Below are 27,955 nucleotides of genomic sequence, written 5' to 3'. Positions count from 1 at the left end.
CTATATATGTTCATTTAGATGCTTGTGCCCAGCTATGCTTGTACGCCTTGGATCTGAGGCCTCGCTCAAGGTAACCACGCAAAACTTCCATCGATGATCTCATATATTTGCTGGTTCTTGCTGCTTCGTTCTCCGAGTTTATACAAGATCTATTAGCATGATGGTCGGTCCGTGCAGTACATAGAATGAGTCAGTCACTCACACATATACTTGCTTCGTATGCGTGTAGGAACAAGTCTGGAGTTTTCTGGTGATTGGATACAACTTTGGCAGCTGCAACTCTAATAATCTGAAGCTATAAACACACACATGCCTCGGGTACATACATTCTGTTATATCTATTCTGCGCACTTGTTCTTTTAATTAATCAGATATATACATATATTAGTTTGGTTGGAAAAAAGACTATATGAAATGATTTCTGCTAGTTGTGCGTTTATTCTTTTTCACACATTGCTGAGAAAGGAATGAAGAAGACTATATAAAATGGGAGGTGGTTCGCCATCTCTAGAAATCAGAAATTATCTTAGAGCATCTTCAAGAGATGACTTAAGCCGAGTCTTAAAATAGCTTCCAACAAAGTTGCTATTTTATAAATTTCCATCAAATGAATATAGCACCCGAAGTCACAGGTGTTAAATATAGCATCCTAGTCAGCGGACATATTCATCTGCATCCAACGATTTTTCTGGAGTAGAAGTCCTTCACGCTTCCTGGACGCAACTACAATGACGCAAAGTTGGAGGCACCCGGAAGAAGCTTCATTTACATGACACGAAGATGGAACCGTGCCGCTAACAAGGGCGAAGGCAGCATCCAAAAATAGAGGGACCAAATTAGATTAGAGGGCTGTTAGAAGCATTTTTACACTATTTACATAAGAATTAGCTAAAAAAACTAACATATTCTATAGAATTAGGGGAGCACTAGGGGGGACATTGCCCCCTGTGCCCCCCCCTCGCCCCCGGCCGCTAATCTCGCGGACTCAACTACCACGTGGGTTGTTGGAGTTGAGAAAAAATGTTGATCCGAATTAATTTGAATCAGGTTCAATTTAGCTTTTGAGGTCCTAATTATAGAAGTTCCTCTTGGAGATGCTCTAAACGTCCTACTAAATCAATTTTTCAAAACGATATTTAAGAAAGCTCAACGTCATAAATAGGCACGATTAAATATATATTTTCGTACAAAGCCAAATGAAGATAAACGTAATATCAAAATTTTTGTAGAGGTCGATCATGTACAAAATTTATAGTAAACAATCGTTTCAATATTGGACATCATTTTACGGGCATCGTTATAAGATTCAGATCTATTTTAAAATTAAGTGTCTTCCTTTTGTTTGTAGACTAGAGGTAAGTTGTTAATTTAAGACGTTTGCCTATAAAATAATTCACACCTAAAGTATTATAAGGGGAGATTTTATTTCCTATTGCAATTAGCAACACGCGTGTAGTATATACTAGTCGGTTGTCCGTGCGTTACGATGGCTCACAACAATACCACGTAAACTATCCACCAAAACGATCTCAAGATTTTTTTATTGATCATCTCCGCACTCTGTATAATATTTTTTATTTGACTAACCGAGTCGACATCGTGGTAAAGAAAAAACCATGTAGACCGACGATGTCGAGCCATCGAATGGGTACCATAGACAGCAAATCAGGGACCCTATCCCTCTCCTCCCCCACTTCCAAGGTTTCATAGAGCAGGAAGGGAAGGGAAGAGACAGTCATACTTGTTCGTTGGCGGAGAAGGACACGACGAAGACCTGGACATCTAGAGGTGACATAGGTAGTATACCGCTAAATACATACAGGGAGAAAGAAGCCCAGCCGGAGCAACTCCAAACCGAGAGGCAGTCACACCAAGCGTCAGTCTGAAAAGGGCGAGAGAATGCGAGTGTCTTCCTAGCCCTGGACCCGCCGAGGCGACACAACACCACCACCAACTTCGTAGCATATGCCGACTGTTGCCACGATGCGGGCCTTAATTGTCCAATATCTCAGATCTGGACTCGTCGTCGCCAAGATAACTTAAGCGTGGCAGGCGTCATCGTGTCCTCCTCGGCGGCACGCACAAAGAAAAGCCAGGAGCAAGACTGACTTGCCCGTACCCGCGACGACGAGCGTCGGTCGGCTCGTTGCTGCGACCGTGGGCAGGGGCAGCAGGTTGGGGAGGAAGAATAGGGCGAATGCCAGAAAGACGAACGAGACGTCTGACGATGGCGAAAACGATGATACGTGCATGCTGTGAAACATCCTCGTAGACGTGCAATAGCCACTACGATGGTCGGTATCGGGGCTGGTATCGGACGAATACGGGAAGGAGGTGCCTGCTCCCATGCCCTCTGCCGAGAATGGGAGGCGCGGAGGCGGAGGCATGAGGAGAGAGAAAAGAAGCAGGATGGCGAACGAGATGGCGACAATTGAGGCGAGGGCCATCATTATCATGTGGAGGTATAGATGGCCAAATGGGTTGTGCCTGGCGGGCTAGTCCGGGACACGGCCCATTTAATAGTGCCTGGGCCAGCCCGACACGAGCGTCGTGTCGTGCTTGGGCCGTAACCTCGACCCGTAGTGCTAACCCGGCCTAGCACGATTATATTTTTTTATTTTACAAAAAATCGTATATACATATGTACAATTTATATTTAATATTAAAAATTCTTTACCATAATGTTCTACTGGTTAGACGGCTTCACTCAGTGTCTCCCGCCCTTCTTCCAATAGGGCTTGGGTTCGAACCCCACCTGCTGCCAAGGTTTTAAATAGGCTATAGCCTTTCAGGAGGTCTAGAGCTAATAGATGCACCATTTAGCGCTAATCAAAATTAGCCGTTAATAACCTTATTTAGCCTGCTAAATACACAACATTAGCTCGATTTAGCTGTTAAACATGCAATATCTTTTTTACTGTTCGAACCTTCGAAACATTGAGGCCTAAAAACAAACTATGGGCATGCCCTTTAACTTAATGTTTGTTAGGTAGCGATTAAATGCCTTTTACATATGTCGTTGAATGTTGAATTTGCATATACATTGATTTATTATTGAACATTTGAACTATTAGTTTGAATTGTCAGGTTCAAATATTGAACATTTAATTTATCTATAAAGTTATGTCATATTTTTTAAAAAAACCCACTAAATGGATTAGCTCGCAGCTATAGCCGGCTATAGCCGGCTATAGCTTATTCAAAAGCTCGCTGCTAAGGACCTTAGCCGGACATTTAAAATAGTGCATGCTGCACCACTTTTAACCAAATGACCCGACTGGCTAACGGGCTGGACGTGGAGGTTGTATGCATGGAGGAATGCAGCGGGTTAATTTGAAATAGATGTGAGGAGTTATTTGTAAAAATATGACGTGAGACGACCGTTAAAACTGATGTTTTAATATAGTAAAGACGGGGATGGCAAGAATACTCATGCGAGGCTTGAAACCATATGGATTTCACTTCTCTCGAACTAGCAGCATACATGGCGCATTGCTTCCAGAATTGCAAGCGATTGGATGAAACTATATTAACGTAATTATTTAAATGAAAGAATAAATTATTATATGTCAATGGTAGTGTGACGTGACATGTTACATGTTAGTTGTATTATACTGCAGATGTGGATTAAAATTGCATCCAACCACTGCTCAAGAAAGGGCCAACTGTATCTATTGCGAACTGGTTTCAATACCGGATTCCCGGTTGTTCGCTAGAACCGATGCTAAAATACCGATGCCAAATTTTATTATATATTTATTTACATAATAATGTGTACAATAATATATTTATATATATGTAAATGTGTCATATATATATATATATATATTTGTGTAGATTCAATAATTATATATATAGGGAGGGGATATTGGGAGTCCAATGCTTCTAATAGTTAAAAGAAGCCCAGCCCCAGCCGTCCCTGCACCCGCCCAACCAACAGCCTCGACCACCCTGACCGCCTCGACCCTCCCCCTGCACATGTCTCATCCCCTCTGATAGAAGGCAAGACCTGATCTTCCGTGAAGTAAGATAATTTGATTGGGTGGAGATCTCGACGTTGATGATCAAGGCTCCAAACGAACGGATCATCACAATCACTACACCACTGCTCCGTTGGTTATCACCCGTGACACACGAGTGACTCGTCACGAAGGCTTATCCCTGCAAGCGCAATCAAGAACATAAGCAAGAACAAAAAGAACACAATCAAGACTGCATTGATCACGAGGTATGGTCTCATAAACCAATGAACAATGACACTGTTCAATAACAAATATGATCTAAGCAAAACTCAAACCGTAATGTGCCGGCAGTTACTATTAAAATAGAGGTTAGGGGTGTGCACAACCCCTGGAGGTACCCCTAATGGGCTCCAACACGATACATGACCCAACAACCCAACAAACGGTGTCGCAGCACCAAAACAGAATCTAAATGCTGATTTGTTTCGACGATTCCTGTTGACTCCGAATGAATTTTAAGGTGGGACTGGTTGAGTTGGTTAGATAATCTTCTTATATTTCCAATCATATCAAGTACATCGCAATGGAGTCCGGATGTGTCCTGGGCGTCCAGTTTAGTGCAGACTAGTCCTATAACCTGAGATGAAATCCAGTCGAGTCGAACTTGATCTCCTTCGTGTTGTGGATGTCCTTGCTCCTCCTCCTCGACACCTTAGCCTTTCACAAGTCCTTGGTGGTCCTATCCAAAGTTCATAATCATTAAAACATCTATGGCACTAAGCGTAAGCTCTAAGGCAATGCTCGAGAGAATGGGAAACTAATCTCATCAAACATGACATGGCGAGTGACCACAATGTGGTTAAAAGGGAGATCTAGACATGGATACCCCTTATGATCAGAGGAGTAGCCATGAAAGACACATAGTATGGAGTGAGGGGGCAAGTTTGTGGGGTGGTGAAAAATAGGTTAGGATAGTAAGCACAACCAAATACATGAAGGTGCTCATAGAAAGGTGAGGTGCCTTAGAGAGCAAAAAATGGGTTAGGGTGTGGGATGGTTTTTGTGGGGATACTATAATTGACTTTCTATGACGTTCTGATGGTATCATAAGTGTCATAGAAGGTCTGTAACTAAAGGTATTCTATGACAAAACATCATAAATTATGACGTTCCTAAGTAGGAATATTCTTAGAATATGATGTTCCTTAATAGGAACGTCACAGAAAACCTTTATGCACCTTTTATGATGCTTATGATACCATCGGAACGTCAAGTCAATATTCTTGTAGTGGAGCTGACTCAATAAAAATGTAGCAATGTGGACTCCTTCATGGTGTAGTCAAACTAGGTATGAAGGTAAGAAAAAATTAGCCAAGGTGAAGGACTTCAATCATAGAGGAAAAGTATAGGAAAAGTGTGAGCATTTATCCAAAACAAAGCAACAATACTTGTAACCGGACACAGTGGAAATTGGAGAGGTCCACAGATCATAATGTACTAAGTCAAATTTTTAAATATCCTGAGAGGATGAATTATAAAAAGGCAAACAAGTATGTAGACCTAGTTGTCAAGCACCACATAAAAGAAGCATCAATGCTTTTTATTGCAATGAATGACGGATGACCTAACATGTGACAAGAGGGCCTTGAAGCTAGGATGACCAAGGTGATGATGGTAGATGGAAGGTGCATCAGTAGTCACCAAGGCACATGATGAAGGCAGCAAAAGTGGAAGGCGTAGGGAGTAGAGGGGTCTCGAACTATTAGCCACCTAAGACTAGCCTAGGTCGCATGGTGATCTAGTCAATTTAGGGGTTATAGATTAACATTCAGGGTGCGTCTCTCAATCTATCCTTGCCATTGGTGTCCTTGCCATTCTTGTTGCAGTGATGACGATGGATGGTGGAGCTGGAGGAGCCACTAGGTTGATGCTATGTCCGTTTTGGTTTGGTAGGCGTGAAGGTGGAAACGGACTACTATTGCATCTCTATGGCATCAAGTTGGCAAGGAAGGCAGTAGAAGCCAAGTTAGATGCCTCCTCATCCATGGTGAGATCCTCGACCAAAAGGTCGTTTTGAACAATCTAAAATGGCAGGAATGACATGGTGCTACTGATGATGGTCTTCATGCACTCAATCTTCTTATTGGTACCATGATGGAGTTTGAGGATGAGAATGCATTTGGGCATTAATTCACCAAGGTCCCCTAGGGCACGTCCATGCACTTCATCTTGTGCAATAGTCGCTGATAAAGAGATTTCCTTGGATGCAGGTACAGAAAGAGACATTGAGGTGGAGGGCATGAGTCTCCTAGTTGCCTAGGAAGTGTTCCTCTATGGCAAAGCAAACATCCTAGGTCATGTCGCCATTGATGTGAACCATGTCTTGCAACATGATAGTGATGGTGCCAAAGAGCCAAAATAGTACACCACTGATTGTCCATGTGCCGCCGGATGGTGGTGGAAGCATCGCCGTTGTTAGAGAGGACGTGGTTGTTGAGGACATAGTGCTTGATGGCGTGGAGGAAGAGTTCACGCCACTAGAGGTAGTTGGTGGAGAGGGAGTCCAAGTAAAAAGAGATAAACAATCTAATGTTTTGGACACTTGAGATCACCTAGAGGGGGTGAATAAGTGATCTTGCAAAAATCAACTCTAAACAATACAAACTTGGTTTATGATGAGTGTTAGTGAAAACTAAAACCAACTTTTTATGAGTATAGGTGGAGAGGAGAAGAGAACTCTTCACTTGATTGTTTCTTGAATATGTGTATTAAACTTAGGAACAACAATGCAAGTGAAATATGAGAACTCTTGGAAGATAAGAATCGCAATAAAGAAAATGCACAAGAAACACGGTGATTTTATCCCATGGTTTGGCCAATGCCTACTCCACGTTGTGGTGATCTCCTTCAATCAAGGGTTGCACTCAACCCCTCTCAAGTGATCCAAAGATCAAACTTGAGTACCATGTTGTTCTTCCTTATATCAAATCCCTTTGTGAGGAATCTCCACAAGTTGGAGTCTCTCACAACTTACACAAATGATCTCAATCAAAGCACAAGAGTAAGGAGGGAGTAGAAACACACACAAAAGTACAAGAGTGTCACACCCTGTTTTAGAAGGCAAATCGAATGCGAACCATGTATGTGTCAGGATCAGCAATTCACGTACACAACGATTACATAACTGGACATCATCACACAGTGCTCAAATAGCAACATAAAGAAGTATTAAGTTGATTACATCATGATGTCTGAGACATCCGCAGAGTCTTAAACATAGATCAAAGTGCGAAAAATGAAACATAGTAAAACACGGCCATCACAGGCAGCCGACTCAGGGTTTGCCGCTAACCCATGCCTAGAACTCATCATAGTCTTAGAACTCCTGGAAATCCTCCGCTACGCCTTCATCTTCTCCTGAGCAGGGGTTGCAATGTGGACAACCTGGTGTTTTTGGTGTTTTAAGCAAGGGTGAGTACACATCAACGTACTTAGCAAATGTCCCATTTAGCTAAAGGTGGACTAGCTGTATGTGGGGTGATGCTCAGAGCAATTGCTTTTAGTTGGTCAGGTAATTATTACTAGTAGAGAGCCAGGTTTTAGCATTAAACCCAAAGTTATTAACCCAAAGGTACTCCTTCCCAATGGAAAGAACACCGAAATCCATTATCATAATCATCACCATTAAACCCATTATTATCCTCATCATCATCTGTAATCATAGTTTTTCTAATCAAAGGAGCTCCCAAGGCCACTCATAATTGTGAGCACGGCTGATATATTAGTTTCATAACACTCTATAGAGGTTGCACACTTTACCCACGAGCCAAGATTCCCTCTCTAGCATGGGTTGTAGAGACCCGATCTTCACTACCGAGGTGAATGGCCAGGGATTCACTATGAAACCTTTACAAAGAGTCCCTGAAGATGTAGCCGCCCATGAGGTTTCCTAAATGTACTGCACTCCTCCCCAAGGGGCAAACCACCCTCGGCAGAGCGAGCCGCATACACTAATGTCACACCCGATTTTAGAAGGCAAACTGAATATGAACCATGTATGTGCCAAGATCAAAAACTCACATTCACAACGTTAACATAGTTGGACATCATCACACATTGCTCAAAATAAACAGCAGAAATAGTACTTTATTACATCAAGATGTCCAAGACATCCACAGAGTCATTAACATAACATAGTCATAAACGTGATCAAAGTGTGGAATACGAAATATAGAGATAAGGCCTTCACAGGCAGTAGACTGGGGGTTTGCCACTAACACAAATAGAACTCGTCGTAGTCCTGAAACTCCTCAAATTCCTCCATGTTGCCTGCATCTCCTCCTGAACACTGATTGCAATAGGGACAACCTAGGGTGGGGTGGTTTTTAAAGCAAGGGTGAGTATACATCAACGTACTCATCAAAAGTCCCATTTGGCTAAAGTGGACTAGTTGTATGTGGAGTTAAGGTTAAAGCAGTTGCTTTTAGTTGGTCAGGTGTTTATTACTAGTAATAAGCCAAGTTTTAGTAATAAACTCAGTTATTACCCAAAAGTACTCCCTTCAAGAGGAAATACCAGAGATCATAATTATAATCATCGCCATTAATCATCATAATAAAGTATCCAAAGTTTTTATAATCAAAGAGGAACCCAAAGCTTCTCTTAACCGTGAGCACGACTAATATACCCGTTTCTAACACTCTGTAGAGGTTGCACACTTTACCCACGAGTCGTGATTCCCTTTCCAGCCTAGGTTGTCCAGACCCAATCTTCACTACTAAGGTGAATGGCTAGGGATTCACTACATAGCCTTTACAAAGACTCCCCTAGTGCATAGCTGCTCATTAGGTTTCGCTAGTCGTACAAACACAATACTCCTCCCTAAGATGGGTGACTAACAAAATCAAAACCAAATCGAATGAACCTCGACACCCACCCTTAGCAGAGCGAGCACTATGCCCCGCCACCATTGATGGCCCTCCGACAAAGCCAACTACACCCCAGGTTCATCTAATTAATCAGCTAAGGGCATCCCATTCCACCCTCATGGTTGTAATGTTATCCCGAGTGGTCACTCAACGAACAGGTCCTTACAGAGAGGTACTCAGGAAAACAACCTGAGTCCCCTAAAGTGCCATAAGAACATCACCATAATCATAATAACAACATCGTATCATAAATATTCGCATCAAGTTTGTTGATTAAGGTAGAGCAATAGCATGAAGCTAACCATAATAACCCAAAAAGGTAAGCAAGGACAAGATAAATACAGACTAGTCAATCCTTAGGTTTCAATTAAGTAATGCGGAATAGTGAATTATAAATTAAGTTGGACATAATGGCTCAGAGGACACTTGCCTTCACGAGGTTGCTACTCAGGAAGGTCTTCGGCAACACACTCAGAAACCACGAGCTGCTCGTTGTCTATGCAAAGCGATCATGCATTCAACACATTTGGATAATAACAAAGAAACAATACACCAAACATGTACAATCAAGTGACCATGAATTCAAAAGAAAGTAGCAAACTCAAAAGCGAAGTCTAGGATCTAGGGTGGACTAATACACCTAGAGGTTTGTGGTTCTCTAAGTATTACTTATCTCAATAGATTACATAACTTAATTTCATTTATCTTAATGAGACACAAGAATTATACCAGGGATAGGTTCATATATTACATATTATTAACCTCACAAAGTTAAACATCTAATTACCATTATGGTTTGCCTTTTATCTTTCTTATTAATAATAAGCCATCACTAACACTAACCTATAGTCTAGGCATAAAATTAGCACATGCAGACAGTAAAAGGTTATAATTTAAACAGGTAGAGAATAATCTTATGAACATTTTGCATTTTGAATCACTCAATTTGGAGTTCATATGCAAAAGATATGAAATAAACAAGTTTTGGAATTCAAAACACAAAACTAGGTCTAATTCGATAACCTAAAAGATCAGGAGCCTTTTTGCAAAAATATAGGGGTCTACACGCGAAAACCATGGATAGCGGGTTGATTCTTAGAAAGCTGAGGGTCTCTTTAGCAAATCTACCGCGCGAAGGGGTACGGGGTAATCTCATCCATCCGATCGCAGACGAACGACCACAATCAAATCTGAGCGAGCGAGCGCACGCGCGGACACGAGCACGGGCTAACAAGTGGGTCAAGAGAGTCAGCGACCTAGGGGGCGAGACGGACTGAACGACCGGACCTAGCTACAGAACGCGAGTGAGGGGTGCGGATCCGAGCGGCCAGTTCTGCTTCGGACGGGTGGGATCAGATCGGGTTTAATTGAAGTTAGGCCGTCAGATCTCGGATGAATGCCTGAGATCTGATGGCGAGCGCGGGCAGGGTTGCTGGGCTACCCGTGGCGGCGTAGCCCGATTTGGCAGCGAAGGTTCACCGAAGGCAAGGGCGCGGCCACAACGAGGGTCTAGGGTGCCGGGAAAGGGCTCAGGCGAGTTCGGGGTGACACGACGGGCTCAGTCATGGGCACGACACCGACACAGAGGCACCAGAGGGCACGGTCCGCGGTGGAGTAGCCTAACGGCGGCACAACTCAACTCCAGCGAGCGATTGCACGGACAGTAGGTCAGTAAATGGGGAATTAAGGGCATGGGTGGGTTAGTTACCTCGAGAGACGGCTCTAGAGCGCTTGAGCAGCGGCGAGGACGCAACAAGGGCCTTGGTCGACGGTGGCGGAGGCACGATTGCGTGACGAGAAGTCTGGTGAGCGCGAACAGAGGGAAATAGAGGGGCTGGGGGCGAACCAGAGGGTGTCTTGAGTTGTTGGTGAGGAGGCGGAGCTCACCAGGACAATGGACGCGACAAGAGCTCGACAGCGGCCGTGAAATGGACGACGGACGACGGTGGTGCTCCACGGTTGCGTGCACGGTGCAAGGGGGTCTGCTGGGGGCGCTACTGAGAGAGGGGAGTGAGCGAGTGAGTGTGGTCTCCAAAAGGAGGTCGGGCGCGTTGGGGGAGTGACCGAGAAACGCGTGACGTGGGCGCGTCCACGGCGGAGTGCGCGAGCGGGAGGTTAGGGAACGGGAGGAGGCTGACCAGTGGGGTCCGCGAGCCAGCAAGGGCAAATTCGCGAACAGACGTGGGCGCGTCTATGTGCTTAGTGCGGATATGTTCAACGGGATTATTCGCCAAGCGGATTGCACTCTCATTATCACATAGGAGTGGGACTTTGCTCAAATTGTAGCCAAAGTCCCGAAGAGTTTGACTCATCCAAAGTAGTTATGCGCAACATTGTCCTGCTACAACATACTTGGCCTTAGCAGTGGATAGAGCAAAGAAAGTTTATTTCTTTGAACTCCAAGTCACTAGGGATCTTCCAAAGAACTGACAAGTACATGATTTACTCTTCCTATCAGCTTTGCACCCGACATAGTCAAAGTCTGAGTATCCAATCAAGTCAAAGGTAGACCCCTTAGGATACCAAAGCCCGATGTAAGGCGTGTGAACTAAATATCTAAGAATACGCTTCATAGCCACAAGGTGACATTCCTGGGGATCGGATTGAAATCTAGCACATATGCAAACAGAAAGCACAATGTCCGATTTACTTGCACAAAGATACATCAAGGATCCTATCATAGACCAATATACCTTTTGACCTACGGACTTATCCCTTGCGTTGAGGTCCAAGTGTCTGTTAGTTCCCATTGGCATCTTAGCAGGTTTTGCATCCTTCATCCCAAACTTCTTAAGTATATCTTGGATGTACTTTGTTTGAGAGAAGAATGTCCCTTCCTTGACTTGCTTTACTTGAAATCCGAGGAAGTAAGTCAACTCCCCCATCATGGACATCTCAAATTTCTGAGTCATAACCCTGCTAAACTATTCACATGACTTTTGATTAGTAGAACCAATATTATGTCATCGACATATATTCGACATATAAACAAATCACCATTGCAAGTCTTAGTGAAAAGAGTAGGATCAGCTTTCCCGACCTTGAAAGCATTAGAGATAAGGAAATCTCTAAGGCATTCATACCATGCTCTTGAGGCTTGCTTAAGTCCATATAGCGCCTTAGAGAGTTTGTACACATAGTTGGAGTACTTGTCATCTTCGAAGCTAGGGGATTGTTCCACGTGCACCTCCTCCTTGATTTACCCATTGAGGAAAGTGCTCTTCACGTCCATTTGAAAGAGCTTAAAGGAATGGCGAGCAATATAGACTAGTAATAAGCGAATAGACTCAAGCCTAGCTACAGTTCCAAAAGTTTCCTCAAAATCCAAACCTATGACTTGAACATAACCTTTTGCTACAAGTCTTGTTTTGTTTCTTGTCACCACTCCATATTCATATTGTTTGTTGTGAAACACCCATTTGGTGCCCACAACATTTTGCTTTGGACGTGGCACCAGACTCCATACTTCATTTCTCTTGAAGTTGTTGAGCTCTTCTTGCATGACCAACACCCAGTCCAGATCTTGCAAGGCTTCTTCTACCCTAAAAGGCTCAATAAAAAAGACAAAAGAGTAGTGCTAGCAAAAATTTGCAACACGTGAACGAGTAGTAACTCCCTTGCTAATGTCACCAAGAAGTTGATCCACCGGATGATCCCTTTGTATGTTGGTGCAAACTTGGGTTGAAAGAGCATGTGGTACTTCTTCCTTCTCCCTTCTTTCTTGTTCTTGTGCTCCCCCTTGATTCATGTCATTGCCTTGAGGTATCTGTTCCTCATCATGAGTTGGGGGTTGCACCATAGTTGAGGAAGAAGGTTGATCTTGTACTTGTTGTGCCTGTGGTCGCACATCGCCTATCGCCATAGTCCTCATTGCGACCGTCAGAACCTCATGTTCATCTATATCATCAAGATAAACTTGCTCTCTTTGAGAGCCATTAGTCTCATCAAATACAACGTCACTAGAGACTTCAACTAAACCCGAAGATTTGTTAAAGACTCTATATGCCTTTGTATTTGTGTCATAACTAAGTATAACCCCTTCAACGGCTTTGAGAGCAAACTTTGAATGCCTACCTTTCTTTACCAAGATGTAGCATTTGCTCCAAAATACATGAAAGTAAGAAACATTGGGTTTGTTATTGGTGAGTAGCTCATATGTCATCTTCTTGAGGAGGCGATGAAGATAAAGACGGTTTATGGCATAGCAAGCCGTATTCACGGCTTCCGACTAAAACTATTTTGGCGTCTTGTATTATCCTAGCAGCGTCCTTGCCATGTCAATGAGCGTCTTGTTCTTCCTCTCCACTACACCATTTTGTTGCAGCATGTAGGGAGCGGAGAACTCATGTTTGATGCCTTCCTCCTCAAGATATTCTTACACTTGAAGATTCTTGAACTCAGATCCATTATCGCTCCTTATCTTCTTTACTTTTAGCTCAAACTCATTTTGAGCCTGTCTTAGGAAGCGCTTGAGGGTTTCTTGCGTTTCAGATTTATATTATAAAAAGAACACCCAAGTGAAGCAGCAATAGTCATCTACAATTACTAGACCATTCTTACTTCCATCAATGCTAAGGTAAGCAATGGGCCCGAAGAGATCCCTGTGGAGAAGTTCCAATGGCCTTGATTTCGTCATCACATTCTTGCTTGGATGACTTGTTCCCATCTGTTTACCTGCTTGACATGTTGCACAAGGTATTTCTTTCTCAAAATAGACATCGGTTAGTCCTAATGCATGTTCTCCCTTGAGAAGCTTATGAAGGTTTTTCATCCTAACATGTGCTAGACGGCGATGCCAAAGCCAGCCCATATTAATCTTAACAAGTAAACATGCATCTAGATCAGCATTTATATCCAAGTGATTCTACCAAAAAAGTAAACATGCATTTAATCTTAACAAGTAAACATAATTGACTAATGGAAGCAAATTATATCCAAGTGATTCTACCAAAAAGACATTAGAAATTGAATGCTTAGTAGTAATCGCTATTTTACCTATCCCTTTTACCTTGCCTTGATTCCCATCTCCAAAGATGATCGTGTCATGATGAGAGCACCTAGAGGGGGGTGAATAGGTGATCCTATAATATTCAACACTTAAACAACACAAACTTGGTTTATGAAATGTTAGTGATGTCAAACCCAAGGTGTTATGTATATAGAGAGAACTCTTCACTTGATTGTTCCTTTAGAATGAGTATTAAATTTAGGAACAATAACACAAGTGATTAAGTGAGAACCCTAAGACAGAAATCAATCACAATAAAAAGTGACATAAGAGACATGGTGATTTTATCCCATGGTTCGGCCAATGCCTACTCCACGTTGTGGTGACCTCCTTTGGTCAAGGATTGCACTCAATCCCTCTCAAGTGATCCAATGATCAACCTTGAGTACCACGATTTTCTTCCTTATAGCAGATATTTCCCTTTGTGAGGAATCTCCACAAGTTGGAGCCTCTAACCCTTACAATATTGATCACAATGAAAACCACAGAGTAAGGGAGGGAATAGAAACACACGCAAGCACTAGAGTCGCAGCAACACAACGCACACAAGTTAAGAAACGAGCACACAACCACAGCGAAGCGAGTTCACAACTTAACAAGTGCTCAAATCTCAAACACAATGATCCGAATACGTGTTTGTGGAGTCTAGGCGTCTTAGGATGTTCAATGGAGGCTTGGTGTCTTGCTCCATGCGCCTAGGGGCCCCTTTTATAGCCCCTAGGCAGCTAGGAGCTGTTGAAGCTCCATTTGGTAGGCAATTCTTGCCTTATGTCCGTTGGAGCACCGGACATGAACAGTGCACGATTTCTTTCCTTCTTTGGTGAAGCCGACCGTTGAACCCTCGGTCCACTTGGCACACTGGACATTGTCCAGCGCACACCGGACACTGTCCAGCGCACACCGGATAGTCCGGTGCTGCCTAGTGACTGTTGGCTCTGGCCACACGTCACCCGTTGATTTCGCGTTAATCGCGCTGCCGACCGTTGGCGCGAGCGCTGCTGGCTCACCGGACAGTCCAGTGCACACCGGGCAGTCCGGTGAATTTTAGCCGCAGCGTCCTCGGCGATTCCCGAGAGCAGCGAGTTCGTCGCTGAGCCAGCCTACGGACAGTGTCCGGTGCACACCGGACAGTGTTCGGTGCACCCGTAGCTGGTGCTCCACTGGTTGTTTCAGCTGAACTTCTTTTGCTCATTTTGGACTTGACTTAATTGAGTTCCTAGCACTTAGACAAGCATGTTTATCACATAAAACAATTGACTAAGTGTCTAGAACTTACCTTCACACTTAATCCATCTAGATATTCCTTTGCTCAATATTATGTTAGTTCACACATAGTGTGTTGTGCATCTAATCACCAAAACACTATAGAAATAGCCCACGGACACATTTCCCTTTCACATGAGAATCCTTGTTCTTGACTTAGGAGGTGAACATGTTCTTGTCCCCTGACATGTGGTTTGTGCATCCGCTATCAATGATCTAGCTTGAGCCCCCGGATACATAAACCTGCAAGGTATTTAGGCTTGGGATTTAGTTACCCAACTTGTGTTGGGTCCTATCAGGTTAGTTACACAAGTTTTGGGAACCCAAATGCAAGCCTTACCTTTCTTGCATTTTGGTCCCACATTTGTAGCAACAATTATATCATTCTTACAATGAATTACATAAGATGCATCAAAAGTGCAAAGTAGAATTGAAGGTTCATGAGATGCATTCCTATGCTTAGGCGCATAAGAAGCATGACGCCTAGTTCTACTCCTATCAAAACCACTAGATGAAGTGAACATAGTGCGAGGAGTAAAACTATCATTGCAATTAATATGATAAGCATTATGAGGAGTACTCTTAACATGAGAATACAAATAAGCATGGTTTTTCTTCTCATGAATCGAATGCACACTATTAGCCATAGGTGCCTTCCCCTTCTCCTTTGTGAAGTTGAGGTCCTTTTGGCTCTTAGTGTTCTTGGTTCCCTTTTGGAAACCAAGTCCGTCCTTAATGGATTGATGTCTACCAATGGTAAAAGCATCCCTAGCAAATTTTACCTTTTCTACTTCATTTTTGCAATTCTTAAGTTGAACATTTAATTGAGCAATCTCAATTTTGCAATAGTAGAACCATGATTACTACAAACATTTAAATCATGATATTTGCACTTTGCACAAACTGAAACATGCTCAATTGAAGAACTTGCAACATTTACTTTTTTATTCTAGCATTCAAGTCATCATTTAAACTCTTGAGGCTAGTAATAGATGAATGACAAAAAGATAATTCAAAGGCAAGCATTTCATTCTTCTTTATTTTTAAAGCAAGATATTTTTCTACTTCTACTACTTTATCATGTTTTTCATAAAGTGGATCATATTGTTTTTCTAGCAATCTATCTTTTTCATTAAGAGCATCAATTAATTCATTAATTGTATCTACCTTAGCTCTATCTAAGCCCTTAAAGAGATTGTTATAATCTACATCATCAACATCACATTCCTCATCACTAGAAGAAGTATACTTAGGGGTATCACGTGTATGTACCTTATTCTCTTTTGCCATGAGGCAAGTGTGATGCTCATTGGGAAAGAGGGAAGACTTGTCGAAGGCGAAGGTAGCAATTCCTTCATCGTCGGAGTCGAATGAAGAGCAGTCTGAGTCTCATTCCTTGCCAATATGTGCCTCACCCTTTGTCTTTCTATAGAACTTCTTCTCCTTCTTCCCTTCCTTTTCTTGTACCTGGTCATTCTCATTATCGAGACATTAAGCAATAAAATGACCAGTCTTGCCGCATTTGAAGCGTGAAAGCTTTCCCCTTGATTTGTTCTTGTTGGGGTAGTCCTTGCGTGCTTTCAATGCAGTCTTGAAGCGCATTATTACAAGCGCCATTTCTTCCTCATTAAGTCTAACAGTCTCTACTTGTGCCACCTTGTTTGGGAGCGTCTCCGTGCTGGTCGTTGCCTTGAGTGCAATGGGCTACAGCTCGTAAAAAGGAAGAGGTCTGTTGGCAATGTCATCGACGTACCTTGCTTCTTTCACCATCATACACCCACTTATAAACTTACCAAGGATTTCCTCAGGCAACATTTTGGTGTACCTGGGGTTTCACAAATAAGATTGATAAGATGAGGATCAATTACTATAAATGACCTTAGCATGAGGCGCACGACGTCGTGATCTATCCATCTTGTGCTTCCATAGCTTCATATCTTGTTCACCAGGGTCTTGAACCTATTGGATGTTTCAGTAGGCTCCTCTATCCTTTTCATGGCGAATCTCCCTAGTTCACCTTCCACCAATTCCATTTTGGTGATCATCGTAACATCATTACCCTCATGAGAGATTTTGAGGGTATCCCATATTTTCTTGGCGTTGTCCAAGCCACTAAATTTGTTGTATTCATCCCTGCATAGAGATGCTAGCAAAATAGTAGTAGCTTGGGTATTTTTATGGATTTGCTCATTAATTAATATGGAATTATCATTACTATCAAAATGCATTCCATTTTCTACCACTTCCCAAATATTAGGATGAAGATAAAATAAATGATTGTGCATCTTATGACCCAAAAAGAGTAATCTTCCCCATCAAAATGAGGAGGCTTGCCAAGAGGTATAGATAGTAAATGAGCATTGCGATTGTACGGAATTCGAGAATAATCAAAAGAATAATTTTGGTTCACCATCTTTTTCTTTGTAGAGGAATCGACATCGTCCTTTGGGGAAGAAGAGGAGGTGTCACTGTCGTAGTAGATGATCTTCTTGATGCGCCTCTTCTTCTTCCCTTCCTTCCTCTTGTTGTTCGAGCCTGAGTCGGTGAGCTTATCACCTTTCGGCTCTTCAATGTTGAGAGTCTCCTTCTCCTTATCATTGATCACAATCCCCTTGACCTTAGGATTCATCTCTCTAGACGGATAGTCCCTTGATGAAGAGAATGGCTCCAATAGCAATTGAGAGCACCTAGAGGGGGTGAATAGGTGATCCTGCAAAAATCAACTCTAAACAAGACAAACTTGGTTTATGATGAGTGTTAGTGAAAACTAAAACCAAGTTGTTATGAGTAGAGGTGGAGAGGAGAAGAGAACTCTTCACTTGATTGTTCCTTGGATATGTGTATTAAACTTAGGAACAATAATACAAGTGCAATATGAGAACTATTGGAAGATAACAAGCGCAATAAAGAAAATGCACAAGAGACACGGTGATTTTATCATGTGGTTTGGCCAATGCCTACTCCACGTTGTGGTGACCTCCTTCGGTCAAGGGTTGCACTCAACCCCTCTCAAGTGATCCAAAGATCAAACTTGAGTACCACGTTGTTCTTCCTTATATCAAATCCCTTTGTGAGGAATCTCCACAAGTTGGAGTCTCTCACGCCTTACACAAATGATCTCAATCAAAGCACAAGAGTAAGGAGCGAGTAGAAACACACACAAGAGTACAAGAGCATCAACATCACGCACACAAGTAAAGGAGAGAACGCAAGAATCAAAACGATAGAGTTTCTCTCAAGAAAACACTCAATTCTCTCTAGAATGAGTCGAAGGCATGGTTGCGTTGAATCGGAGTTTTGGTGTGCTCTTAGTATGCTTCGGTAACAGCTCCATGCGCCTATGGGGTCCTTTTATAGCCCCAAGGGACCTAGGAGCCATTGGAGCTCCATTTGGAAGGCCCTGGTTGCCTTCTATCCGTGGGTGCACCGGACAGTCCGGTGCACACCGGACACTGCACAGTGTAATGACTATGTATCTCTTGATTGGCTTATTTTCTCTTCTAGGGGGCACCGGACCGTCCAATGGGTGGCACCGGACTTCCCGGTGGTCCAGTTGACCGTTGGCTCTGGCCGACGTGTCAACTAGCTGTTGGTCGGCTGACACATCGGACTGTCCAGCACTCTGCACGTACTGTCTAGTGATTTATAGCCGACGAAGGCTTCTTTTCCCAAGAGCAGCCCTTTCGGTCGGACCATGCACCGGACTATCCGGTGGGTGGCATTGGACCGTCCGGTGCTCTGCAGAACAGCCTAGATGCTCCTTTTTCATTTCAACTCTCTTTCGCTCCTTTTGACTTGACTTCAAATAGTCCCTAACACTTAGACAAATATGATTAGTACCTAAAACAATTGACTAAGTGTTTGGAGCTTACCTGTCGGTCACTTGTTCTTAAATGCTATGAATCAAGAACAAGGCAACACAATTGTTAAAGATTAAGGATCTTCGTCTTCCGAAGCATTATTTCCACATGGGGATAATACTCATCAGACGAAGATCATGAAAGACTTGCCTTCATTATTCAATATGCGAATAAGAATATGAAGGGATAAAGATGAAGAATATATCTTATTAATTCATTTATATTTGTATTCCATAAAACATAAATGAATATTCAATAGTATTAATACTGTATTGATACCTTTCGCTTGCTCGAAGGAGTGAATGCGAAAGAGTGATGACAATCCAGCATGAACAGTACGATGCTACTGTTCATCTATTTATAGTCACGGGACGCAGCCCGAGTAAAATTACATTTATGTCCCTTACACTTATCTATTATTATAACACAGAATATTAGGGACTAAGTAGTCTTTGTCCCTTTTCGGTCATCGTCGTGCTCGGCCTTGATCATTACATCAAAGCCGAAGCTCCTTGGTTACAGCTTCGTCGTTCATTCTTATTACCTTCGGGCTTCATCTTCACCTTGCTATATAAAAAACTTCATCCCGAAGCCGAAGCCCCCTGTAACAATCCATGTCATACTGAAAACATATGGTCAGTTACGTTTTTGAGGACCTTCGGAGGAAGAAGGCCCCCAACATTACCTTTTTCACTTGGTACCATATGGATTTATGGTATGTCCACTTTCAAGCCTGAATGTGCCTTTTTCTCAATTTGATTTAACTTCCTATGCTCATTGCTCATACAAGATGATGTTAGTCTAAACCTAATGTGTTGAGCATTTAATCACCAAAACAAAATAGAAATGACCCAAGGGCACATTTCCCTTTCAACACTAACAACTTACGTGTGGAGGTTGCCAATGATGGAGACCTCATAGATTGTAGAGGCCTCAGCGTTAGAGAAGGTAACGATGGGGGCCTGAGCCGGCTTGAAAGTGGTGGCAGTGACACACTTTAGCGTAGCGGTGGCGACTTGTTCCTTCTCTAGGGCATTGGTTGCGGCAATGAAACAGGCATGGATGTCAGTAACAACCTTGGCGTCAACATCAGCTTTGACGACTATGTTGATCATCTTCTTAGTCATAGCAGTGTTCTCCTTGGTGCACTATGTAGTCTCCTCTTAAGCACCAGCAGATGTGAGCTTGGGCTCATTGGGGTTGGTGACGTCAGCGACATGGTGGAGATGAGGCATCGATGGGAGAGAAAAGAAGGGTGGTGCATGGAGACTAGGGTAGTGTTACATGGAAATGAGGGGCATAGGATCATACCCATCTTCTGATACCATGATAAAAAGCCTATTGATGTATTGTAGGAGATATAGTGTTTTACACATATATAGGCAAGGATAGCCAAGAGTTTATAGAAACAAAATCAATCAACGGATATCCTTACCTAATATATATATATATATATATATATATATATATATATATATATATATATATATATATATATATATATATTGATTTATCATCAACAAAAATCATTGAGAAATAGATCTATCTATCCTAGCCATATAGGTAGGATGCTAACAGCAATCAATGAATGTCATTACATGATAGAGAGCAATATATAGATCCTTGCATAATAGAGATCAATATATCTATCCTAGTGATATAGGTCAGATTCTAAAACTAGCCTTTTTGGTTCCCGGTGATCGAGTTCAGGTTTAGAGTAGAGTTAGGGTCCTTCACCAAGTTGTGGATTTGTGATCTTGAGAAGCCATCAAATGTTCTGGATGCCGGTAGCCTACAAGTGGAGGTTGGCGATGATGAAGGCCTCATGGATCGTTGTTGCCTCAGTGTTAGAGAAGGAGATGGTAGGGGGTTACGCCATCTTGAGAGCGGCATGGTCGCATACTCTAGGGTGGTGGTGGGTGCTTGTTCCTTCTCTATTGATTCAGTTATGGCTAGGACATGGACATGGGCATCGGCATCAAGCTTGGCGTTGACGTTGGCTTTGGTGACTAGTTTGTCCCTCTTTTTCTCAGTGGCACTAGCGTCCTCCTTGGCATGTTGTACAATCTCCTCTTGGACACGAGCTTTGGCAAGCTCAACCTCACTAGGGGCTAGTAACACTAGCGACATGGTGGAGATGAGGCACTGGTGGGACAGAATAAGAGGGTGGAGCATGAAAACTAGGGTAGGGTTAGGCAGTAGCGAGGGCCACTGGATTGTGACTATCTCCTGATATCATGATAGAAAGGATATTGTTGTATTGTAAGAGATATGATGTTACACATATGTAAGCAAGGATAGCTGAGTTTAATAGAAACAGAACCAATCAACCGAGATCATTGCCTAATATAGATTGATCAATCTATCAACCGAGACCTTTGTGAGATCGATCTATCTATTATAGCCATAAAGGTAGGATTCTAACACCAATGAATATAGACTCTTATCTAATAAAGATCAATCTATCTATTAACAAACATCCTTGCCTAATAGATATCGGTGTATTTATCCTAGCCATATAGGAAGGATTCTAGCACTAGCCTTTTTTGTTTCTGGTGAGTTCAGATTCATAGTAGACTTAGGGTCCTTCACTAAGTTGTGGATTTCTGATATTCAATAACTACATCTAAATAAGGTCAAAATATGCATATCATGTTCTTAGTTGTCATATGTCTTCTTTGATGGTGAGAACGTGGCCACATAAGCGCTGACAAATAACTTTTAGGATAAGGCTCTTAATTGCTGACTTCAAAGAGACGTGTTCTTGGTAACCTCGAATGTGTTAAGAACTTTCTACTTACTACTAGCACTATATACTACCGTTAATTACTATTTTTATTGAATTAGCATATTTTACTCAAGTGATTTTTATTGTTTGTTTGAATAAAAAGTAATTATTTTTTTGCTTTAGGGAAGGGTCCAAACCTCAAGGCATTAATTACTGAGAATTTTTTTCTTAAATCAACTTGTGCAAGGGTTTAACACTACTCATCTTAGCACCTTATGGAGAGAATGCCATTTTTTAATTGTTAGCAGTCTATCACCTGATTGCACAACATTAAACATATACAAGTGATACTCAGCCCCTCGCTCTGTTTTTGGATCGGTCGCTTGCCTGAGGCATAGAAAAGAAAATTTCCTCGCTCTCTATCACACATGAACAATTTTGATGCGAAAGTAATTCAAACGATCTCATTTGGTAATTGTTTTTGAACATTGTAGGTAAGGTTGATTGACGTGGAGAACACGTTTGATGCAGCTAGAAAAATACTCCATCATGTGGAGTATAAATATAAGGAAAAAAAGGTGTTCTACTTTGAAGGCTGGGATGGAATGGGTGCATCTGCTGCTCTCAAGGAAGCAGCAAAACGCCTAAAATCTTCAGCATCAAAGTTTGACAGTGTTCTCCATTTGGATTGCTCATTATGGAAAAGTAGGAGGGCCCTACAGAAGGCTATCGCCGAGGAGATAAAGCTCCCCCATTCAGTGATGGCCATCTTGAGCCAGCATGACAAGGAGGATGATTTCGACGGTGTAGAAGAAGGCGCTAGAAAGGAGGTACAGGAAATCAATACGCATACCTACAGAAAGCTATCCACCGTCAATAGATTAGTTGTGGTCTTCCATAATGGAAGTGGTAGCTTCATTGACCTGAGCGAGTTTGGTATCCCACTGAACCGAAACTTCAAAGGTGATGTGTTGTTGTGGACAATGCAAGGGAGGTTTAGCTACAATATATATGAAAAAATATATGAAAATATTCCTAATATGGTGTATCTTTATGTGCATCGTGATATAGTGCAATTAGATGACACTTCATTGTGGGGCATTGTGAATGAGGAAGCTAAGGAGGTTGCTCAGTACACGGGTATCATGGACCACATGGTAGTGGTGGCATGCATCCTGTACACGTGGAAGCTAAAAGACATGGGTAACATAGATTGGGATACCCATGCTTCAAACTACTGGGTTTGTGATGGCATTATACAAGGCAGTAGTAGCTCGGAAGCATGGGCTTGGAAGGTTGGTGATGCACTACAGAGAAACACACAGTTGGACTGGAGAAGGTCTTATATGCATGAATTCTTTTCATCCTCAGCTATTGAGATGCAGATGCAGCATCATTTACCACGACCTCCAGTGATTTGTTGCACTTCCAAGATTATTAGTGTGCCTGCTGAAGCAACTTCCTTTTTTCTACAACCAAAATATGAAGATGAAGAATCTCCCTCTAGAGGGGTTGTTACTGTTGACACAACAATACAATTACCAGCTTCTATGTTCAAACATTCAGCCAGTAATCTGCGTGTGCTGCATCTCTCTCGATGCACCTTTAGATTTGCATCACCACCATTCCTCTACTGCAGCAACCTAAGGTTCCTCCGCCTTCACCGTTGCGAGGACGATGGCACAAGTATCACACCAACAGAGGGCAAGGAACTTGACGACCAGAGTGGAGCATGGAGGGCTTGCTTCGGGAAGCTGCGAGTAATGGATTTGAGCTACACCCAATGGTGCTGGTTGCTGTCAGAAAGGATGATGAACATAATGGCCAACCTCAGAGAGTTGAATGCAAAGGGAATCAAGAACTTGAGCACAAGTCATCTACGTGGTTGTGGCAGCCTTATCAAGCTTCGAGTAGAAGACGGCAGCGTTGACGGACAAAGATTAATACTTGAGAACTCTGTTGCACTGGAACAAGCCGTCCTCACCAACGATGCTAAAGATGAAGGTGCTACAGTTGATAGGATACGCAACATCTCCTTTCGTGGTTGTGCTCAGTTGAGGAGTATATTGTTGAGAGGATTATTTTGTTGCCTCCATGAGTTGGACCTCTCTTGCACATCTGTGGAAACCGTCAACTTGCGAAAGGTACAAGCCCAGAGATTGAAGCGGCTCATCCTACTTGGGTGCCAGAAGCTCCGTGCAATACTATGGCCACTGAGCACCTCATCTATTGCTAAGACCTTGGATGTGTTTTGTGTGAGCACCACCCCATCCATGACAGCATCAGGACAGGAGTGGCCGCGTCTATGTAAATGGGAAGAAAAGAGGAAGGAGGCTAACTCTGCTTCTACTACAGAATCCTCATCCTTGGACAGAAACTGGTACATTTGTGTAAGGGATGCGAGGCTCCTCCGGTCGCTACAAATCTTTCGTACCTATGAAAACAATCGTTTTTCCCTTGGCTGGCCTACACGTGTGGAGTTCACTACACCACCAGCATCAGGTGATCTTGTTGCTGCTCAAGGAGTCAGTATCTTGCAGCAGACTATACATGTTGTAGATGTATATGCAAGAGATATGATCACCCATAACCAACTTATTCATGATGAGGATGCAACTGCTGGTGATGAGGACGGTGAAGGAGCGATCCACTGGATGTGGGATTGCCCAATGACCCGGACGATGCATGGTCATGGCTGGTATATTCACGTACAAGCAGAGGATGATGAGCAGGAGGGAGAGGGTGGTGAAGCACAGGACAAGACAGGTGGAACATGGTCAATGCCCCCTAGTTTTATATGCACAAGTGCTGATGTTGTGCATGTGCATGATTGCATGTCCATCACCTTCGGCATCTCTCTGTCATATATTACCTCATGGAATGAACTTCATTGGTGCCGAGTTGAAAGGTGCCCCATGTTGCGATCTGTCTTCACTGCCTTTTCTGAAGGAAAAGAAAATGATGTTTCTAGTGATTCATGGCTGATATTTCAAAACCTGACAACATTCTGGGCATCACACCTCCCGATGGCAAAGCACATCTGGAACTGGAGTCCAAGAGCTTATCCATCTGCATACTCCTTTCAACAGCTCCAGTTCTTGCACCTGGACTACTGCCCGAGGGTCATCTTCGTGCTCCCCTTGGACTCGAATATGTCGCTGCCTCAGCTTGAGACCCTAGAGATCATTTGTTGCGGTGATCTTAGGGAGATCTTTCGCTCATGGGATCCCAGGCTCGAGAACCAAGAGGAGGTTGTCAAGCATTTCCCCAAGCTACGACGCATCCACCTCCACAACCTCCCGACGCTGCGCGGCATTTGTGGCCGCATGATGTCTTCACCAATGCTCGAGACTATCAATGTCACAGGCTGTCCAGCACTCAGGCGTTTACCGGCGGTCGGCGGCCGTCTCGCGCAGCCACCCACAGTGGTGTGCGAGAAGGACTGGTGGGATGGCCTCGAGTGGGATGGGTTGGAGGCCAAGCACCACCCTTCCCTCTTCCGCCCCAAGCACTCATGCCACTACAGGAAGCCCAAGCTTCTTAGAGGCAGCGTCCTCAGGTCAAGTAATCTGCCAATTTATTGCATGCATGCCTAGACATTCACTCAATCATCCCATACTGTTGTATATATAGTGTTGTTGATCAATTTACTGAATAATTCCTTGCAGGTAATCAACAACAGCTGCCATTGGAGGCGAATGGACCCCTCCACTCCATATATATGTTGCAGGTTGCACAGTATCGACGTCCATTCCTGACAGCAGTCGATGAAATAAGACTCCTATTAATTATTGGTATCTCCCTCTTCAAGTCGTGGTGTGTGGTTGGTTCCCTCTGCTTCAACTACGTTGTTCTTCTGCCTTTCTCTGCATCCACATCACCACCACCAGTTTATTGTCTACGCTTGTGTGTGTTGTTTCATCGCTGAGCAACATTAAATATGTGTTTTATGTGTTGTATTTATCTATTTGGTACCATGGTTGCTATATAATTATGTGTGGTTTATGTGTTGTATTTATCTATTTGGTAGCCTGGTTGCTATATAATTGTGTGTGGTTTATGTGTTGTATTTATCTATTTTGTACCCTGGTTGCTATATAATTATGTGTGGTTTATGTGTTGTATTTATCTATTTGGTACCCTGGTTGCTATATAATTATGTGTGGTTTATGTGTTGTATTTATCTATTTGGTACCCTGGTTGCTATATAATTATGTGTGGTTTATGTGATGTATCTATTTATCTATTTGGTACCTTGATTGCTATATACTTATCTGCTTTTATGTGATGTATCTACTATCTATCTATGTGACTGGATACTCCATATATATGCACAAAGTAGTCGGATGTCATACTAAGTCATATGAAAAAGTTTCCATCAATTTCATCCAAATTCTAAAGTGTGAATGTGAGGTTTTGAAGTTTTATGGTCGAGCTTCATATATGGGTCCCACATATGCATCTAATCTTATTAATTTGATAAAGGTGTTTTGTGATATTCTGGCCCCATCGGATGGTGATATCCTAGTCCAAGGCTTATAATAGAATTAATAGAGTACTCAAACCAACAAGATACATCTTTTTTTCGGAAGCCTACCTCAAAAGAACTTCTGAGTTAAGCGTGTTTGATCTAGAGGAATCGTGATGCACTATACCACAACACCAAATTAGTGTCGGACGACTGTCACAATAAATAGAGAATTAGCATCGAATTGTTAGTTGGTATACATTGCCACAGATGGTGAGTCGGCATATGTCTATATTCCAACTGAGTGTTAGTCGTTATATTTATATGTGAATAGTGTCGCTTTGTCAGTCGACAATTCATACCTATAACCTCGCACTGTCAGTCGCCATAAAAAGCATTGTGCAATTTGCGGCATCGGTGGCCTGTTGGCACGCAAAATTGGTGGCCCAAATACGAGTTGCCGCCGCCCAAAACCCTATCTCTCCTTTCCCGTAATACCAGCCACCGCCATCCAAATATTCCAACCATCCCCAGCCGCGCGCTAGTTTCATCCGGTCGGCCGCCAGTCGTCCTCCAACCGCGCGCCCTGCTAGCTTCTTCCTTTGTTTTTTCTGAGCCGACGACGCCCCACTGCTACTCCAGAGGAGCAAGGCCGACCGCACTGCTACGAGTCCGGCGGAGAAGCGCCGGCCGACGCGGCCACGGCTGTGTGCTTGCGCGAGTAGGCCTACGGTACTGCCGTCCGATCCCAGGCAAGTTTTATGTCTCCTAACCTTTTAGTTTTGTAATGCTACTTTGCTACTATGTGATTTAGATCCTAGGATCTAGAAATGGCCACCAAGAAAAACTATTTGGTTAATGTTAAGTAGTGTTGCTCAGCACAAAAATATTGTAAGGGGACTTTGTTCATGTAAAACTTCACTAGTAATCCACACATACAACTCTAAATTATGCTACAGTGTTTAAATGTAAATTAGTGGGGAAGGAGGGAGTTGTGAGTTGATAACCTGAAATATATTTTTTCTATAACTTTGATGTTGCAGTCACTGAGTTTCTAAGAAGTAGTCCTAAACCATGGTGGATAAGACATGGATCAATGATGATGCTAGGTACAAATTCATTATAACACAAATATAAATGTGATATCTATAGCTTAAATACTAATCCATTACAAGAGAGTAATAAGCTATCTCTTTGTTGTTTTTCATATATGGTGATTGCATATTTTCTAACTAATGGTTTCTATGATTATATAACTAAAGGTGAGCAAGACATCAAAATCATCCCAGAGTGCTACAGGTATATATATGATTGACATCAAAAGCATCCTTACTTTACTAGGTACTCTAATTGATTAGAATAATGCTTTTGGAATGGAGTTATGTTGCGTTCAACTATTGTATATTTAGCTTAATCATCGAGCAAGGTGGTATCTATTCTATAGTTTATTTTGGAATGGATTTCTAAGTAGTCTACTAATGATTTGGGTTTTAATTTTGTCAGGAGGGAGGTCCTAGAGGTAGTAAGTCACTTGTTTACTCCATGATGACAATAGCAAGCAGATCGCGGTGGTGCCTATGGATGCTACAACAAGAAAGATCAAAAGTTCTTTTGGATGGATGCAACTAGATATTTTGTTTTGTATTTTCTCCAAAAGAGAAATTTGCAAGTGAACTTAAAATTGTGAAACCAACATGTGGTTGTACTAGCTAGTATCTCTAAGCTTTCACAAGCCAAA

General features: G+C 42.6%; 1 protein-coding gene across 2 annotated transcripts; it reads left to right on the top strand.

The window, feature by feature from the left end:
• LOC103648085 (uncharacterized) lies at positions 1-27,955 on the top strand. 2 transcript variants are annotated; one of them, XR_002267452.1, is made up of 5 exons: positions 1-70; positions 230-318; positions 22,244-25,308; positions 25,418-27,326; positions 27,480-27,955. XR_002267452.1 is itself a non-coding variant. In XM_008672590.2 (4 exons), the coding sequence occupies exons 2-4, from the start codon at positions 310-312 to the stop codon at positions 25,419-25,421; spliced, it is 3,078 nt and encodes a 1,025-aa protein (XP_008670812.2). In that variant the 5' UTR covers positions 1-70; positions 230-309; the 3' UTR covers positions 25,422-27,955. The 2 variants fall into 2 exon arrangements, 1 of the variants encoding a protein (XP_008670812.2); XM_008672590.2 differs by having other exon boundaries at positions 25,418-27,955.

Source organism: Zea mays, chromosome 2, assembly GCF_902167145.1.
Source record: "Zea mays cultivar B73 chromosome 2, Zm-B73-REFERENCE-NAM-5.0, whole genome shotgun sequence".
Taxonomy (NCBI): Eukaryota; Viridiplantae; Streptophyta; class Magnoliopsida; order Poales; family Poaceae; genus Zea; species Zea mays.
This window is presented reverse-complemented; position numbering and strand designations above follow the sequence as displayed.